Below are 20,211 nucleotides of genomic sequence, written 5' to 3' on the forward strand. Positions count from 1 at the left end.
GGACCAATAATAATTTAATATTTTAAATTAAAAAAAAAAAAAAAAAAACAAGGCTGCGACATAATGATAAATAGCCCTTTTTGGGGCGCTTAGGAGCTTCTGACATGTAAAAACCTTCTGCACATATTTTCTTATCCTTAGGAAGATTAACAGATGTTTATAAAATCTTGCACAATTAGGGTAATAGTTGAAATCGGGATCTCGAAAGCAACAGGTAGCATGCTTCAACTCTCAGAGCTAAAGTTTGGACTCTGCTCACAGTGGATGTAAAAAGTTTAAATCACAACTTTGTCAAGAAGCGGTCCAGAGTTAAAAAAAACTCCTTTAAATAAGTAAATGTCTATTTTTAGAAAAAAAATGTGTCCGTCGTATATTTTATATAAGTGTTCAATTTCAACACAGTGGTCCTGCCAGTAATGACGTTAACAGAAGGGTAATTCCATCTCAAATCATCCAGACCATGACACCCTTACCTCACAGATTTTTTTTCCAAACTTTCACCATATGTTGGTATCATAAAAATGAGGGAATCCTGAAAATTTGAGCTTTTAACTCAAAAGCGTTTTCGGAAATATCGCAATTTTGGTATTTTATGTGTATCGCGTTGAGGCGCAAATTTGCGAAAGTATGAAATTATGTTTTTGGCCATAAATCCATCTCTAGACTAGGGAGAACCTTGAAAATTTGCATGGACAAGGTTTTCCACACGCGGAATCCAAAAATCATGTTTAAGACCTCTGAAAATGAACAGTTTCTGAATTATTGAACTTTTAAACAGAGATTTGGGTATTGGCTATGAACTCCAAACTAAGTCGAACTCCGCGGTCCCAAAAGCTAAGAAACTTTTCTGTTCGTAACTTTTGAAGTCTACTAATCTAAAAACACTAACATGCTTTACCTTTTTTTTTTTTCTTTTTCCGGGTTTGACTTGAATCCTGAATATTTGTCTTGTTTTCTTTTTATCTTTTTCCTAAATCTTTTTTGTCAAATATACTATTATTAGGGGTAGGCTATAGAAACAAAATTTTTCAAATAAATACCAAAAGTGGCTTATTACCTTCATTTATATGTAAATAGATGGGAACAAGTGATTTTTTCAAAACGGGTCAAAATTGGAGGGTCGCTGGCCCCAAACGTGATTTGACCGCGTCAACGCGTGAAAATGGCCCAAATTTCGCCCCCGAACACACTTAATCATTTATTGAAAGCCACAGGGTGCATTTTTTGACTACAAATGCATTTATCTCATTAAATCTAACATTCCTATTGGCTATCCCACAAGTATAGGGCTTTTTAGGGTATCTCAGAGTCCAAAATGGGTCCAAATTACCCCAAAATTAGCCAAAAATGGTCGGAAATCACGGATTTTCCAAAATGCACCTCCCAAGCCACACAGGGTGCAATTTTTGACCATAAATGGCTCTATATCATTAAATCTAACATTCTCACTGGCTATCCCACCTATATAGGGCTTTTCAAGGTATCTTAAGGGTCCAAAATGGGTCAAATTTACCCAAAAATTAGCCAAAAATGAACGAAAATCACGGATAATCCCCAAAATGCAGGTATTATATCTTATCGGGCTCCTATAAACACTCCTGTATGGCTTTTTACAGTTGGAAGACTGAAATAACCACCCTGTTATCTTATCCATTTGTATTTAGGGTATTTAGAGATCTTTGGGGGATGTAAAAAGGGTCAAAACAATCCAAAAATGACAAAATTACGCTTTACGGTACATAACATATGAATCATTAGTTCATTCATCAATGATACTTTTTAGAAACATCGTAACTTTACTACATCAACTTCTCAGAAAGTAATTAATTGTAAATTGAACATTGAATGTCAATAAAATGCTGTCCAAGAAGAGTCTGAATTCATATTGTTCTCAGAGTTACCCCAAAATTAATGAAAATGGCCCTCGATTCGCTATTTCTCGATTTGTAACCAATATATTGAATAACTTGATAAAAGGTAGGAGTAATTAGCAAAGGAATTATTTTGTTATTTCAAGACACAGCTTCACTTCACATTACTTTAAAATCATTCAACAGTAAAATATCAATATAATGCATTAAAGAGCTCGTCAATCACATCATTATTCTCTAGCACAAATACTGGTTTTCGTCTTGTCAAGTTCCATGCACCAATGACATTGCACGACAAAAATTGAATTTTCAATGTCTTCTGCTCTTCAGTTCTTGCTCTGCCAGAAACCGTTCATGTTCCATATCGATGTGGAAAGTGTCAATGAGCCATTTGCGACAGAGACTTTTGATCGACAAAGAATCTTCGTTCATGTACATCAAATTCATCAGGATTCACATCTTTTGAAAGTATATTGAGAAGGACATGGTGCTCTCGTTTCCATTTAATCATATTCACACGTCTGGAACCCTTTGCTTTGTAGACATCTTAGTCGTAAATTTTTAGCGATCGATCAAGTTTATGTTTTATCCCAGGTATTGTAACATAACGAACATCACTTCCAAAGGCTTTCTGCCACAATTGTAGTAATCGCAAGGAGAACTGGTGAATATGATTTTTCTGTGTCATGGTACCATATTTGGCAGCATGATGTTGCACAGCTTGAACACATTCAGCCTCTGTTGGAAGAGAAGCAGAAGATAAGTCCAATCGTCGTAATTATAATCTTCGTCAATCTGCCCTGCTATACCAGCCATGTTCATTGCATTTTACTAACTGAAAAAGAAAGCAAAGTCCAATCAAATTCACAATTAATGCAATGCAATGTTATCGTGTCTATTTAAAGATGCCATTGCATTGTTACAGAAAGAAAACATTTCCTTATTTGGTAATTTTCCATCTATAACTCAAATTAAGCCCCTTTTTGACAACCTATGTTGATTCTTAGGGACTTTTTGACTCTCTTTGGCTAAATCGGCCATATTTAGCCCCTTTTAAAGGTCCTTATACCCCTCATTAACAGTGCAAAAGTTAGGAGAGTGCCTGCTTCAAGCATTTCCCAACAGTTTCTGCCATGTAGAGGTGTCTTTGGGCCCATGGGAGGTGCATTTTGAAAAATCCGTGATTTCCGACCATTTTTGGCTAATTTTGGGGTAATTTGGACCCATTTTGGACTCTGAGATACCCTAAAAAACCTTATACTTGTGGGATAGCCAATGGGAATGTTAGATTTAATGAGACAAATGCATTTATAGTCAAAACATGCACCCTGTGGCTTTCAATAAGTGATTAAGTGTGTTCGGGGGCGAAATTTGGGCCATTTTCACGCGTTGACGCGGTCAAATCACGTTTGGGGCCAGCGACCCTCCAATTTTGACCAGTTTTGAAAAAATCACTTGTTCCCATCTATTTACATATAAATGAAGGTAATAAGCCACTTTTGGTATTTATTTGAAAAATTTTGTTTCTATAGCCTACCCCTACTATTATTAACCAACACTTTTTCTTATATTTAAAAGAAGAGAAAAAAAAAAAAAGTCTCCCATGAAATTGAACATTTCCCAAATTATATTTGCATATTATCTGAACTCAAAAACATGCGGCTTCTTTTTTTTTTTCTTCTAAATCATGCATTACTTCTAGCTAGTCTAAAGTTAATACATATAACCCTGAAGGTATTACTTCTTAACCAGATTTTTTAAACGAGTTAAAAATAACCAGACTTTCCAATTTGATAAAAGTTCCATTATAGCATATTTATTATGGGGTGGAACTGGAATAGTCGAATATCCTAGCTCGAGGTACATAAAGGCAAAAAGTATCCATACATTAACATGGGAGGGGAGACTACAAGTACTATCTTAAGCTTGAAATGGGGCAATGGACTTTTAAGTAGATATTAATAAGTCCTTACCTTTTTTTTTTTTTTTTTTTTAAATGGAGAGTAAATAATGCATGTGGATGTGTTATCTGCAGCTCCAATGACTCTCGCTTCTCCTTTTTTGTCCTTCAATCCTCATTTCCAATGAGTGATTTTTCTGACAAGGTGTGAAGAAAAAGCTGCTTTCTAGGTCGGTAGTACTTTGTAAACAGTAGCCTGAAATGTGGAAAATTTGTTTCTATGTCTATCCTTGTGGTCATGTCACTAGTAAGGGTGCTGGAGGTAAACGTTTCATCTGAGCTGACGTTACCCGCTTGATAGGGACCTGAACCTTGGATTAACCACTAAGGAGGCTTTCCTATCAGCAGGTGAAAAGTACTGGGGCTGCTGTATTGCCATTTGGTGAATGGATTCTGGACCATACAGTAGTTTCTGGTAGGGCCTCTCAATGCCATACTAGTGGGTAATTGTTACGGCTTTACCTTATGTGCTAAAAAAAAAAAAAAAAAAAAAAAATTCTTGCCTTTTTCTCTCTTACTTTCCCTCTGTCCTGTTCCAACCAAGTCTACCGACCTGCTCCACAAATCCCAAAATCTTAACATGACAAATCTTAAAAAATAAAATAAAATAAAAAAAAAACATAAATAAATCTAGAACCCCTACTACCAGGTATCCTTCTCAAACATCAGGGGGTCTACATGTTTCAACCTTCCAGAGGTTGAAACAATTACAGGAGACGAAACCGGACATATTCTTTCTAAGTGAAACTGGCATGGGGCCAACCACTTCCCTAGACGAATTCATAATTAAAGGATACTCTAACTTAACATCTAAATTTGACCTCCAAGATCGCCACAGGCATGGAATATGTGCCTATATCAAAGATGGCTTTCCATGTGGTAGGGATATCTCCAGAGAAGACTAATTTACCTTATATGTGCTTCCAGGTTGCACTAGCTTACACCGCTGCATTTATATTTGCCCTCTATCGCCCCCACAACAGTGGGGTTACTATCTTTAAGAGCATATCTGAGAAAATTGACCACATCCTGTCTGCTCATCCTTCGGCTAACATTTACATTTGCGGTGATTTCAATGTCCATAATGTGGAATGGCTGACCCACTCAAATAAAACTAATGATGAGGGGAGGTTTTGTGATGATTTTGCCATTGCCTATGACCTCACTCAGATTGTTCACGAACCCACTCGTGTGCCCGATACTACCAGTCAATATGCAAGCCTACTAGACCTTTTCCGCACCTTCCCTATAGCTATGTTCATGTTCCGTTCTATCTCCTCTGGGATCCTCTGACCACTGCGTTGTAACAGTTAAGATAAAAATGAAATGTAATAAGTCTTCAGACGTACCTCTCCACCGTACTGTATATCGTATATACACTATGGCTGACTGGGATAGCTTCCGTACATTCATATCTGATCTACCTCTGCATACCATGTTTAAAAAATAGTATCAGACCTGACCGAATGGTTAATTGTAGGCATAGACAGATTCATACCATCCAAAAAATTCCAACAAAAACCTAACAGCCAGCCATGGTTCTCCCCAGAATGTGCTGCTGCCATCGCGCACAGAAATCACTTTTTCCATAACTACCAACGTAATAGATGCACTGAGACTAAAGCTACTTTCAGGAACACCAGCAACCACTGTAAAAGAGTAATAAAAAATGTAAGAGAGCAACATGCTCAGTCCGTTAAATCCAAAATAGCTGAGCATGAGCAGTGGCTTGGTTCCAACCAGTTCTGGAAAATAGCAAACAGGATCTTGAACAGAAGTGTGCGTTCTATCCCAACTATCATCAATGGACCTGAGGTCATCTCGTCAGCATCAGACAAGGCCAGACTATTTGCCAAGAACTTTGCAGCTAATTCTACCCTATGCGACAGGCCATCAACTCCCCGTATTTCCTCCTATAACAGACAACGCACTATCCAACATCTATGCATGAGGTCGCTAAACTAATCAAGAACCTTGATTCCAGTAAAGCAACTGGCCCTGACAGCATTCCAGTTATAGTGTTGAAAAAGCTCCAACCAGAACTTGTCCCCATACTTACAAAACTCTTTAAGCATTGCCTTAAGGAGAAGTGCTTTCCAACATCCTGGAAAACCTCATCAGTATGCCCTGTATTTAAGAATTCAGGTGAAAAGTCATCTCCCTCTCAGTACAGACCAATAAGTCTCCTGTGTGTCATGAGTAAGTTGTTGGAATCCATATTAAATAAAGTCAACCACCTCAGCAGAAACAACCTTCTTAATGACATGCAATATGGTTTCTGCTCTGCAAGATCTACAGCAGATATGCTAACAGTTATATCTCATAGGATTAATGAATCTCTTAACAAAGGCTTCCTTTCCAGGGCAATTGCTCTTGACATATCGAAGGCCTTCAATAAGGTATGGCCTAAACGCCTACTTCACAAGATTTCCAGCTACAGTATCACTAGAAATGTTTTCTCAATCATTAAATCATTTCTTTCTGATAGGTTCATAAGAGTAGTGTTTGAGGGGCAGAAATCAGAGGCCCACAGTATTAATGCTGAAGTTCCTCAGAGGTTCATCCTGGGCCCAACTCTCATACTTAAATCATTCGCTGACATCTATGCTGATGACACTACCATCTATGGCAACACATCAAAGGCCGTAAATGACAAAGTCCTCTCTAATTCTCTCTCCTTTGATCTTGAGCGCGTGGTACAGTGGGGGAATAGGTGGCTGATCATTTAATGCATCCAAAACCAAGCTTCTATCTTCACATCAACGCTCTGATCCCCATGTGGCATCAATTGAAATGGATGGCTCTCATCTTGGAGAGGCTCCATGTTTTGACAAGCTTCTGGGTTTGACCTTTACTCCTGATCTTAAATGGAACACGTACATCAGGTCTGTTGCCAAAGACGCTGGGAGGATGGTGGGATCCTTCTACCGTTCCAGAAGATATCTCACTACTGATGCAATTCTCTATCTGTATAAAAGCCAAGTACGTCCAAGGATGGAGTACTGCTGCCACATCTGGCCAGGAGCTACTAAAAAACAGCCTATCCTGTCTTGACAGAGTACAAAATAGACTTTGTGGCTTAGTGGGTGATGCCCTTTTCTCTTCCTTGCAGCCTCTCTCCCACAGAAGAGACGTTGCGAGCCTATCTTTGTTTTATCGTTATTTCCATGGCAAGTGCTCGTCTGAGCTCCAATCTCTGGTCCCCGCCCCCTCGCCAATCTTTCACGAGAAACACCCGTTTGACTGAAACTACTGTCAATAATTTTCCCCACTCTTTATCTGTGCCTAAATCCAAACGTAGATTCCATGAGCAAAGTTTCTTTCTCAGAAGTGCACGATTGTGGAACTCTTCTGTTTGCCTGTTTCCCACCTGACTACAACTTATCAAATCCAACATAAACAAATTCCTGACAAACCAACCCCTTAAGATACTCTATCAAATCTCCAATACTAATGATTACTACAATACTATCTCATTGATTACTGTACACGTAATAACTCTTATCCCTGAGTGGCCTCCGGGTCCTGATAAATGAGGACCCCCATGTAAAAAAAAAAAAAAAAAAAATTTGAAGTGTTTGGTTCTTTCCTCGTGAGCTCACAATCGAACCTCAAAGACGGGCAGTTTTACAGGCCTCACTTCCAGACAGCAGTGTACAAGGAGTCACTTGATTTCACCATAAACAGAAAATCCTGAATTTTATTTTGACTTCCTGTTCATTTAAGTGATATTGCTGCTTTCTGGTGTTTCTTTAAGTTGGCTGAAACTATTTTGTTTGTTTTTTTGTTGGATGCAAGTAGCAAGTAAGGCCAAGTAACTGGATAGTTCACAATTGAACCTCAAAAACTGTCCAATCACAGTGGACAATCCCAAATAATAAACTGCATGTGGTGAGGATACAATGTGTTTGTAGCATTTATGAACTCCTAAAAATTCTCACGGCCCCCTGTGATTAACCCATTTTTTAGGTTTAATTGGGAACTAGTGAAGAAAGAACAAAAGCCCGTTTTTCTGGTAATCAATGCGGTGGATATGGATACTAAGAAACGGCACCTATGCTGGGTGGGTACATGGTTAGGATTTTTTGGCACGATAGTCCATTAAAGTCAAAAACTATCACCACAACACAACATCTTATGAGTGTAAGGCAACATATGCTGTCACGGTTTTATTGTAATCCTCGTCAGAAATAGTAAAGCTCCTTCCACTTGAGTTTGTTTTAGGTATGTGGATGCTACAAATGATGTTTTTGAAAGGAACAGGATACAGGTCAGCACTGCGAGGCTAGTTTAGAGTTTTACGTGGACCATGGGGGTGCATTAACTGAACATCAACATCACCTCCATTGAGGTTTACTTTCTGCACCAATCTGACCCACCAGAAAGAATTGTACACACACGTTATGTATGTCGAAAGAGCAACATCCCCAATGTCAACATGAGTGGGGATTTTAAATTACTTGGCCTTACCTGCTACTTGCATCCAACAAAAAACAAACATCAGAAAGCAACAATATCACTTAAATGAAGAGGAAGTCAAAATAAAATTCAGGATTTCCTGTTTATGGAAAAGTCAAGTGACTCTTTGTACACTGCTCTGTCTGGAAGTGAGGCCCGTAAAACTGCCCATCTTTGAGGTTCGATTGTGAGCTAACAAGGAAAGAACCAGACACCTTTTTTGGAGAAATTAAAATTCAGACTATCAACAATGTCTAGGAACAAAAAAAAAATTAAATTTCTAATAGTGCCACATGTTTTTTTGGGTTACCTTAGACCAATACCCAAATCTCGGCTTAAAAATTCAATAACTCAGAAACTGTTCATTTTCAGAGGGTTTAAACATGATTTTTGGATTTCTCGTGTGGAAAACCTTGTCCATGCAAATTTTCAAGTTTCTACCTAGTCTAGAGATGGATTTATGGCCAAAAACGTAATTTCATACTTTCGCAAATTTGCGCCTCAACGCGACGTAAAATACCAAAATTGTGATATTTCCGGAACCGCTTAGAGTTAAAAGCTCAAATTTTCAGGATTCCCTAGTTTTTATGATACCAACATATGGTGAAAGTTTAGAAAAAATCTGAAAGGTAAAAGTGTCAAAGATGTTTTTTCTGGATGATTTTAGATGCAATTACCCAGAAAACTAAGAGAAGACGTAGCCACCGAAATATTACCCCGTTAACCTAAAGAGGATATGTCTATCATCTTATCACATTTAACACCTGTGAAGCTGGTTGTCGTGTGTAAGATATAACATACATTCCAGAAATGTCACTATGACACGGACAAACCAAGACACTCCCCAGCAAGCAATAGTAACACAAGGCCAATGTTTTTTATTCTTAAATATATTTTAGCCTTCAAGAAGTGGTTGGTCTTTGATATTTCCTGCGAAACGGACATATTTGCTTGAAGTAGCTGAGGGGTCTTTGCTACAGTTTAGAGTAATCTTAGTTGCTGTACGGAACGGGTGTCCGTGGTCGGAGCTAGTATATCCTTAGTGTGAGGCTTGTGGCGTTCCTTTCGACATCTGTTATGGGTGGCTCTAAGTATCTGTATTCATGGCTTAATCAGCCAATCATATGTGTCAAAAAAAAAAAAAAAAAAAAAAAAAACGGATGTACGAGGGGCGTGCAATAAGTAATGCCCCTGACACTTCCCCTAGCAGTAAAGCAACAAAACTTGGCACAGTTATCAGTTTTTCTCTACATAGGAACCATCCAGAGTTATGCATTTCTCCCATCGTTTGATGCAGCTCTGGTGACCGTTTTTGTAGAACACCCCAGGTTGGTCCAACTATGACGTGACTTCAGAAATCAAGGCTGCATCATCTGGAAAATGCTTTCTTTTCAAAAACAACTTCATGGCTGGGAAGAGGTGCAAGGTCAGGAGAGTAGGGAAGATGGGGGAGGATTTCATAACCAAACGCCCGTGCTTCTGATCTGGCGACATGCGAGTTGTGGACCAGAGCATTGTCCTGCAGGAGGAGGGTACCTTTGCTGATCTTGCCCCACATCTCGATTTTGATAGCTTCCCTTAATTTCCTCAAAAGTGAAGCATAATAGGCTCCTATAATTGTGGTACACTTTGCCAGGAAATCTGTCATCACTACTCCGTCCTGGAGACGGAGCATGACCTTGTGGTGGTGGTGGTGAGTCAAAGTGCTTTCACTGCATTGACTGGGCTTTGGTCTCTGGATCATAGTGATGGACCCAGGTTTCATCCTTTGTAATCAGTCTTTTGAAAAACTTTGACTCATCTTCTTGGCATATTTCTAAATTTATCTTCGAGCACTAGACACGTTCTCGCTTCTGGAATGGTGTGATCAACCTGGGAATCCATCTGGCAGACACCTTATGCATATGCAAATGGTCATGAATGATAGTTTCCACAGACCCTGTACTAATCTTGACATCTTGGGCTATTTGGCGAATAGTAATGCGCCGATCTTCCAAAATGGCAGCCTCAACTTGACAGACAGATGCCTTATCAATGGTAGAAGGGAGGGGCGACCAGGTCTGAGAGGTGTTTCCACAGACTTCCAGCCATGTTTGAATTCATGATGCCAGCGTTTTACAAGGTCATATGATGGGACATTATCACCATAAGTTTCTTTCATTTCATCAAAAGTCTCCTGTGGTGTGCGTTCTTTCAAATACAAAAACCGGATCACTGCTCGACATTTAACAGGCTCCATTTCACACCTGAAAAAAGAAGCCACAATTAGTTCAGAGCTGTAATTTGCCACATAACCCATAGAGATAAATCATTGCACATGCAAAATTTCAGCTAGATCAGACAACTGGAAATGGGTCAGGGGCATTACTTATTGCACAACCCTCGTACTCATTCATTATATCACAAATTCTCCCAAATATTTTGTTAACTAGACTCCAACAATATCCCTAAGTGTTTTTATTACCATTTCATCAGTGGGGGGGGGGGGTACTAATTTTTGGTAACCTAATTTTGGTTGGCAGACACAAGACTGCAAGACATAAAAGGACTTTGGCTGAAGAACTTTGTACCTGGGTTGCTGAATATGTCAGATTCATTTCAATCATCTTATTCATGGCTTAATCAGCCAATCATATTCTTGTAAGGAGGAAGGGCCCGGATGTACTTATATTTATTACAGTTTTAAAGATATTTTAAACTCTAGTACAGAGCATTGCACTTGGATTTGGACTCTAATGTCTAGACATGAAATTGGAATGTATGCAAACAAGATAAAGATGGAATCAAAAAATATATATATCTACTTACTTTGTATAGTCTGTGGTTTATTGGTACGGCAAATTTCTTCTCCCGAAACTATACAAAAAGAAAAATTTTAATATATTATTTGCGCTTGTGTAAATAATTGTATGTCATGTGGTTGGGATGTATGTGGAGATAGATGGAGTTAAAATCTGGAAAGGATAGTTTTGATAGAATGATAGGTATTGAGGAATTTAGATGTAGGTAAAGCTATATGGATATACCGAGATAAATGCACATAAGATCCATAGCATGTAAGTCAGATCAAAACATTAAAATAAGCATTTCAACCACACCCTTCAAGTTAGTGTCCCTAATGATGCGGAGTTACAGAGCTTAAGGAGAAAATATTACGAAATACCATTTATGCTACAGATTAGAGTAATCTCTACTTTTTTCAGATTTAAAAAACAAAGAAAATAAACAAAATAAAAGTTTTATTATTTTGTCTGCATTGACTCACCTCGTCAGACCGGAAAAAAGATGTAACACATTTCAGTCTGATGAGGTAGGTCTTTCTTAATTGAGATTCCACTGAAACATGTATGCACATATGTAACTAATAATGTTTGTATAATAAACAGACTAGACCAGCTCTGTCCTCCATCAAGCACTCTTTAATAAACACAGTGGTTTAAGTGATCTACATCTAGGAAACCAAACTATACAAATATTGTATATTTTTTAAAAGTGTCTTCCACAGAAGAAACCAGTTTGAAATAAAGAATAAGGAATCTATTTTTTTTTTTTTTTTTTTTTATTCGCCTGATGAGGATTTGTGGTTTTAACCGGTCATCTGTGCAAAACATTAGCCTATCCAATGACACGAACCTGTGAATTTGTTTAGATTAATAAAAATATATCTTGCTCTTTTATTAAGCACTCTTTATAACCTCATTAAATTCATGAGTTAATCACTCTTTAATACCGTTAATTTGGAGTAATACACACTCACACACACATATATATATATAAGGAAAGAATTTAAAAATATGAATATTAATCAAATAAATACTATCTTGAAAGATTCTCAATATTCTTGGTAGAGCATTAATTTAAAAAAAAAAATTAACTGATGACAGCTTAATCCTCTTCTGAAAACTAACAATCAACTCTACTCCCCAAGCTGCCACTAACACTTGTACATTACACACCCCTGGGGGGGGGGCTTAGCTTTCAGCCCTTAACCTTCGCATGCTGACCAATTGGAAGTCCTTATCACTAAACATCTATACATTTCTACCTCTATGGCATACATTAGCTTATTCTTATCCAGGTAGATACTTACTAGCTACAGTCTGTACTTGGATTTACAGCTATCTACATTACAGAGCAATAGCTGTCTCTTCCTTAGTTTTGCAATATTAAATACAAAAACTGAACCAATACTCTGTCATGCAAAATACAACTCCCTGATTTTTAAACGAAAGCTGAAGATATCTTCATTAGAAGTGGAAACATACTTAATACCTACAACCTCCATATATTCGCATCTACTGGAAATCTGCCCATATATCTATTTACTGTATTATACATAATGTAGACGCCATAGCTTATAAGTTACTTCCAATTATACCTGTACTGTATTGTACTTTATATCAAGAATTATGTTACTTGTATCTACATTGAAGATACATCTTAACCCTCCTGCCATGTAAAACATCCAGAGCTTTACTTCTACTTGTGCAGCTGCCATTGCGCAAAGGCAGCACGTGTATCACAGATTTAACCAACATAAGTCCAGTTCAAACAGACAGAAGTATACAGAAGCCAGAAATAACTGGCAGAAAGAAATAGTGACAGCTAAGAGAGAATTTACTGAAACCACCAAAAAATGCATCGAAGCACAGAAATTAGGAACCCATGACTTTTGGAAAATCTACAACAGTGTAATAAATAATGGGCAATCAACTATTCCCCCACTACCCAAAAATCATGAACTTGTTTGCTCAGAACCGAGAAGGCTAACATGCTTGCCAGTCGGTTTGCCTCCAACTCCACACTGGACCCTGCTAACCACCTCCTCCCTGACTTTCCTTTGCGGACAGATGCCACACTAGACGATCTGAAAATCACCCCTTCTCAGCTGCATGCTATCAAAAAATCTTGACACTTCAAAAGCATATGGACCTGATCTCATCCCGGCTGTGCCATTTAAAAAAAGAAATGCTCCGCGAAGTAGCTTCAGTTCTCTTTGGCTGCACAAGTAGAAGTAAACCATTGGGGAGAGTGGGGCTTGCTATGAAATTTCCGTGCGGGAACATGTGCTTTAATTGCTATTTTGAACCATTCAGTGGTCTCATTGGTGCACTGTTTAGCAGGAAGTGAAAAGATATTTCACTATGGGGCATCTCTGAAGAGATCCTGGATGGCTTTGTCGTCAGCCTTTTTATAATATTTTGTTTTGAGCAGTGGCTCTTCAGTTTTGGCTCTAGAGTTTAGGGTAATTTTAACCATTATCACTGCATGATCGGCGTTCCCAAGAGGGCTGTGGGCATTCGTTACACAATCATCAGGAACTGTGGTCAAAAACAGATCTAGAAGTGAAGCGTGTTCTTGCTGGTCTGAGAAACAGGTTGGAAACATAACCATTTGTGATAGGGAATGAGATATAGAGAAGCTATGTGTTGTGGTACCAGCTGCATCTAAGTAGAAAATCCAAGCCAGTTGCTGTGGTGGACATTCAAGTCACCAAATACATGCACTTGTGCGCTAGTGTCAAGGGAAAGTGCTGTATCTATACTGTCAGATTTTGTTTATTAGGGTACAGTCCTGGGTCAAGGGAGAGCGGTAGAGAAAATAAAAGTAACTAATGTTGCATGTTAAGTCTAAAGCACATAAAGGCTTGATCATCTGATTCTTGTTTTTTTTCTCTAGTCAAGGGGAGGGTGTTACGAATATAGCCCCAGGCCCGTGCATATGTCTGTCAGTCCATACGGCAGAGTGGGAGATATTCAGGCATATTAAAGTAGTTAGAGGGGATGGAGGAGTTTAGGTTAGTCTCACTTAGTGCTAAGATATCCAGGAGAAATGCTTCAACATCTAAATTAGTTTGTAAATGCAAGCCTCAAGGGAGAAGGCAAATTGGTTTTGTTTGAGTTTTGGCCTGGTTTAAACGTAATTTTAATGCCTTAATGAATCTTGCTTTCCGGACTGCTGGAAAACTGCTTCTGTAGTACCAGTTTTCAAGAATTCTCGCGAAAGAACTGACCCAATAAACTGTCGCCCCATTAGCCTCCTCCCACTTTTCGCCAAAATATTTGAGTCCATAATTAAGCAAGCTCTAGTCCATCACCTTACAGATGCTAAACTTCTGACCGACCAACAATATGGATTTAGGCAAGCCCGTTCCACAGCAGATATCCTAACTAATCTCTGAACGTATATACCATTCACTGGACAAAGCAGGGGAGGGTAGAGTGGTAGCTCTTGATATATCTAAGGCTTTTGACAGGGTATGGCATGAAGGTCTTCAAGAAAATCAGATCATACAGGATCACTGGAAAAATAGTTAACATAATTAAATCCTTAGATAAAAGAAAAATCCAGGTTGTCCTCAACGGTCGTACATCTAAACAATATGATATAAATGCGGGAGTGCCTCAAGGGTCTATCCTTGGACCTCTTATTCCTAATATTCATAAATGACTTTCAACAAAATTGCCTCTGAGATGGGTATATATGCTGATGACCCCACGCTCTATAACAGACACGACAGGAAAACAAATGGACACATATCTAAAGAAATGGCAGAAACACTAGAGGATGACCTCCAATCTGTAGTGGAATGGGGACAAAAATGGATGGTCACATTCAATGCTGCCAAGACTAAACTCGTTTCCTTCAATAATTACAAGAAACCTTCTCTACCACCAATAGCAATGGCCAAAGACTATCTGAAAGTACATCTTTTAAACTCCTCGGCCTAATGTTCACAGGAAACATGAGTTGGAACAATTACATTGAAAGTATTGCCAAGACTGCTGCGAAGGTGGGCTCTCTCTATCGTGCTAGAAAGCTACTAATGTCTGAAAGTATCCTGTACCTCTATAAGGCCACCATTCGCCCATGTATGGAGTATTGTTGTCATATTTGGGCTGGTGAATTTTTTTTTTTTTTTTTACATAGGCATCACCACATTATCAAGGCCAAGAGGCCACTCAAGGAGAAGGGTTAAAGAGTGTACAGTAGAAATTGGACAATATAGTAATCATTAGTAATGAAAATTTGGTAAATTTGATAACTTATATGGAACGGCTCATCAAGAACTTATTTACGTTAGACTTGAACACAACCATATTGTAGTCAGTCGGAAAGCAGGAAAACGGAAGACAATCCCACAGGCATGCAGTTCTAATAAAGAAGCTTTGTTCATGGAATCTACGTTTAGGTTTAGGCACAGATAAAGAGTGGGGGGAATTATTGATAGTGTGTACAGCTAGACGAGTGTTTGTGAAAGTTTGGCGAGGAGGGGACCATAGATTGAAGCTCAGTCGAACACTTTCCATGAAAATAATGATACATCAGAGACAAACTCGCAACATCTCTTCTGTGAGATAGAGGTTGCAAGGAAGAGAAAAGGACATCTCCTACGAGGCTACAGGTCTATTTTGAACTCTATCAAGGCAGGACAAGTCCTTTCTAGCAGCTCCTGCCCAGATGTGGCAACAGTATTCCATCCTTGGACATACATGGCTCTTATATAGATAGAGAATAGCATCAGCAGTGAGATATCTACCGAATCGATAGAAAGATCCCACCATTTTTCTGCTACTAGCCTCTCTCTCCTGGACAAGGTTTAAAAGAGTCGCCAACTTGATAGGTCCTGAACTGTCATCTAAGCTTCAGTTTGTCCCATCAATTAAATGTTGCATCCCTCTGCCTGTCTTACAAGTATTTTAATGGTGAATGCTCTGACGAACTGCAAGCACGTACCCCCACCACCTCGACGTAAATACCCCCGACAGACCCGACAAGCAGCTAAATCCCACCCTTTCACAGTAGAGATCCCTAAATGCAAGAGAGCCTTCTACTCCAGTAGTTTCTTCCCCAGAACCACTAAACTTTGGAATTCCCTTCCAGGACCCTGCTTCCCCAAATGTACTGACATGCAGAAGTTCAAGTGTAACGTGAATCGACATCTTGCTGCCCAACTCCCTACATAGTACGCCTGTAGCTTATGTCCCTGATAGTAGCCCCCTACATAAAAGTGGCAATGTGCCTGGGGTGAAAATGTAATAAAAAAAAAAAAAAAAAAAAAAATGTTTTTACATTATTGCATCAAATATTCAAAGAGAGAACATAAAGTTGAGTTTTGAAAATTTATACTTAGAGGAAATAAAATAGTCCAGTAATGTAGAAAAATATTTTTTATATAAAATATGAGAGATGGTTTTGTCCCTTATATATTACAAAACATTTAGCATTGTTAAATGGTGGAATATTAACAAAGCAGCCAAAAATTTGTTTCAAAAAATCTCTCACCATCCAGATGGTTTATATTTCTTTTGACAGCAAGTTCTTTCAACATGACATCAAGTTTTAAGATGGCCAATTTCTAAAATAGTGTTTGCTGGTCTAGCATTATGTTGCATGCCTGATTGAAAGGTCCAAGGATAGACCCTTGAGGTACTCCCGCATTTATATCATATTGTTTAGATGTACAACCGTCGAGGACAACATAAGCAGTTTTCCAGCAGTCAGGAAAGCAAGATTCGTTAAGGCATTTGTTGTAAAGTTTGTAGAGAACTGGAGCAACCTCAGCGGAGCATTTTTTAATAGCACAGCCGGGATGAGATCGGGTCCACATGCTTTTGAGGTGTCAAGATTTTTTATGATACCATGTACCTGAGAAAGGGTGATTTTCAGATCATCTAGTGTGGCGTCTGTCCGCAAAAGAAAGTCAGGGAGGGAGTGGTGTGCCGGGTCCAGTGTAGAGTTGGAGACAAACTGACTGGCAAGCAGGTTAGCCTTCTCGGTCGCCGTGCAAGACAGGTTCCTCATTTCTGTGCTTCGATGCGTTTTCTGGTGGTCTCAGTGTATTCTGTCTTAGCTGTCGCTATTTCTCTCTTACAATTACTTCTAACTTCTATATACTTCTGTCTGAACTGGACTTATGTCGGTTGAATCTGTGGTACACATGCTGCCTTTGAGCAATGGCAGCTGCGCAAGTGGAAGTAAACCATTGGGGAGAGTGGGGCTTGCTATAGAATTTTCGTGTAGGAACATCTATGCATGCATGTTTCAGAAAAACTTTCAACAGAGGCGACGGATTCTGACAAGATTGGTATCATTTACAAGTTTGACATCTGACGACAAATATAAAAAAATTTGCCAAAAACATTAATTCCTTCACCCTTAACTCAGCTGTTTTGTACAAGGAGGGGGGGGTCAACATTTTTTCGCTGACATTTTAGCAAGTCATCACTGTCGAATTGACTTCAGTTAATTTCAATGGTTTTGACTTCCGGTCGCGTCATGGAGACATCGGCTAAGACGTCAGATTTTCTTTCACTTTCTTTTCCACCTTCGCATCACAGGTTCGAGCCTCCTGCCTACTACCACTTTTTAAAAAAATTTCACTTCACCTTGGCTGCCTACTGCTGTTTGGATTTCCTCCCCACGCTACTACTATTTTTTTAACACCTCTCTCCACATTCAAGGGTTCGAGCCTACCTGCCACCTACCATTTTTTTTTTTTTTGCTGAACACACCTCCAAACACCCGGGCAATGCTGAGCATCCAGGCTAGTTAATTAGAAAATTCAGGAAGTAAAAACTAAATAAAATTGGGGCAATTTAATTTCTGCTAATTTACGAGCGAGCACGCAAAAACACACACACACACGTTGCCCACGTGTTTGGATGTGCGTGTTGAGAAAAACAAAAAAAAAAAAAAGTGGTAATAGGAAGGCAGGCTTGAACCCATACCATGAACGAGGAAAAGAATGGGAAAAACCTGACGTCTTTGCTGTTACGACCACCGCCAAACCGGAAGTGACATAAGGCTAGATAATCGAAAGGAGAGGATGGCTTTCAAAAATATCGGAAAAAAAAAAAAAAAAAGCGACTCCTTATAGAAAAGTGCCCAGTTTAAGGTGAAGATATTAATGTTTTTAGCCAATTTTTTGATATTTGTCGTCTGAAAGGTCGAACTTCAAAACGATACTGATCTTGTAAAAAATCAGTTGCCTCCGTCGAAAGTTTTAGGCAGACATGCAAACATACATTTATATATTGGTAACTAAAAATTTTCGACCATAACTGATTAAAAAGCTTGTCCTATCTCTGAATACCTTTTACGTAAAATTTCAAATGTTTAGACCAGCAATTGTCTGAGTAATTTGGTAGAGACCACAGAGGTCAAATTATTTTTAACTTTGAACCCTATTATGACCGCTTAAGATTTGTTTTGAGCTCAAATCAAGTTATTAAGTTAGATCCATGTCCAAGGAACCTATATCTAAAATTTCAAGTGTTTATACCAAAAATTCTAAAAGGTCAAATCGTTGAACTTTGACCCCCTAACAGCCAAATCTCAGTACCCTGTATATCAAATTTCGAGTCTGTAGACTTAAAATTGACAGAGTTATTGCATAGGGAAATGCGTGCACGCACACACAAGATTAATTCTCTCACTCTTAATCACCAACTCTTCCTTCTATTTTTAAAAAGACGATTATGTTATTATTCTAGAACTTTAGAGAGGAGATCAGTATATAAATTTAACATAAAATAATCACATTTCTGGACCATTTTAGTCTTAGGGCAGTTAAATTTTCATTACTAAACTAACTACCGGTTAAGATTGGGTTAGAATGTTTAGAAATATAATTTATTGAAGAAAAAATGTTTTGAAAAATATTTTGTTTGCTGTAATTGTAGGCTGGTTAGAAATTGTCGTACCTGGAGGACCTGGATATTACAAGCTCCTGTTTTGTCTCACACATAATCATCTGATGTGAAAATAATTCCAATAGGAATACAGAATATTGGATGTGAAAAGTTTTTTTAAATATCTTGTGCAAATATGTGTTCTAAGTTCCAAATCGATTTAACATCAGTAATGGAAAATAGCTGAACTGAAATTTTTCAAGAAAGTGAAATAAAAACGTATACCATCATTTGTGATGCCACATCACTAAATAAGCTCAATGGCAGTAAAGAGTAATGATAAAAAAAAAAGACTGATAAATTTATATAAAAACTTACCAAGATTGCCAACTGCAAAAGAAAGGAAGATTGCCAACTGCAAAAGAAAGAAAATTGAGCATACTCAAATTTTTGTGGCTTCACAAAATATAATGTTCAAATTTTAACTTTTAAAGAGAATTACCATTTCTGAAGAATGCAAGATTGCAAAATCTACTCATATTTCTGCAAGGTCCTTTCTCCCCACTCTCTGTCTGGCACAAACATGTCCGAAGGCAACTGAATACCTTGACACCAACAATTAAGGATAATCCCATTTCAGTTTCCTTTGTGTTCTCAATGAACAGCTTCTCCATTGTCCTGTAACTTTTGTTCTGATGATCAACTTATCTCCCTTGTTTAAAAATTCCTCTTTATGTTTTAAAATGTAATGTGAACAAATATCTTGCTGCTCAACTCCCAACAGTCTCCTGTTAGACACCATCCCAAATAGTAGACCTTATGTTCCAAATATGTCTTGTTTGGAATGAAAAAGAAAAAGCTCAGTTATAACAGAATATCAAGTCACAAACTACAAAATAAAAAAAGACGTTTTTTTTACTTACAATGATTTGTTCGTTCATCTTTGGATGTGACACAAGAAATTGATGAGAAGTTTTGAAAATCTATAAAATAAAGCAAGAAACAAAGATATTTAAAACCTACAAAGGGAGATAATTGCGGACTAGATTACAGTAATAATTGTTGAGTAATAATTGTCAGAGTTCTGAAAATAAGTTAAACAGATAATTTTGTCTCTTGTAGTTGAGAGATTAGTATCCTATTTTGCTAATATTACAAGAAAAAATTGAATGGGAGAAAAAAGGTTCTCTAGTAAAATCGCTGTACCAAATTGTTGCACTAAAAACCGTTAGGTTATATGTTAAGGGGGAAAATACTTTATGAAATTAACTGTTCTTTTGATAAGTTT

The 20,211-nt window shown here is 38.1% G+C and overlaps 2 protein-coding genes across 2 annotated transcripts in view; one reads left to right on the plus strand and one right to left on the minus strand.

The window, feature by feature from the left end:
* Positions 1 to 20,211, plus strand: part of LOC145288497 (serine/threonine-protein kinase TBK1-like) — a 154,029-nt gene that overhangs the window by 39,680 nt on the left and 94,138 nt on the right. The window lies entirely within an intron of this gene.
* The window catches only part of LOC145288513 (uncharacterized), a 33,563-nt gene that overhangs the window by 1,840 nt on the left and 11,512 nt on the right, over positions 1 to 20,211 (minus strand). Inside the window, exons 2-4 of the mRNA XM_080136334.1 lie at positions 19,847 to 19,906; positions 19,302 to 19,338; positions 11,098 to 11,145 (exon numbers count right to left, since the gene is read on the minus strand). Coding sequence (XP_079992460.1) covers positions 11,098 to 11,145; positions 19,302 to 19,338; positions 19,847 to 19,864 — 103 coding nt within the window. The 5' untranslated portion in view covers positions 19,865 to 19,906. The remainder of the gene's footprint in view (positions 1 to 11,097; positions 11,146 to 19,301; positions 19,339 to 19,846; positions 19,907 to 20,211) is intronic.

Source organism: Euprymna scolopes, chromosome 2, assembly GCF_053919585.1.
Source record: "Euprymna scolopes isolate OS-2025 chromosome 2, ASM5391958v1, whole genome shotgun sequence".
Classification (NCBI taxonomy): domain Eukaryota; kingdom Metazoa; phylum Mollusca; class Cephalopoda; order Sepiida; family Sepiolidae; genus Euprymna; species Euprymna scolopes.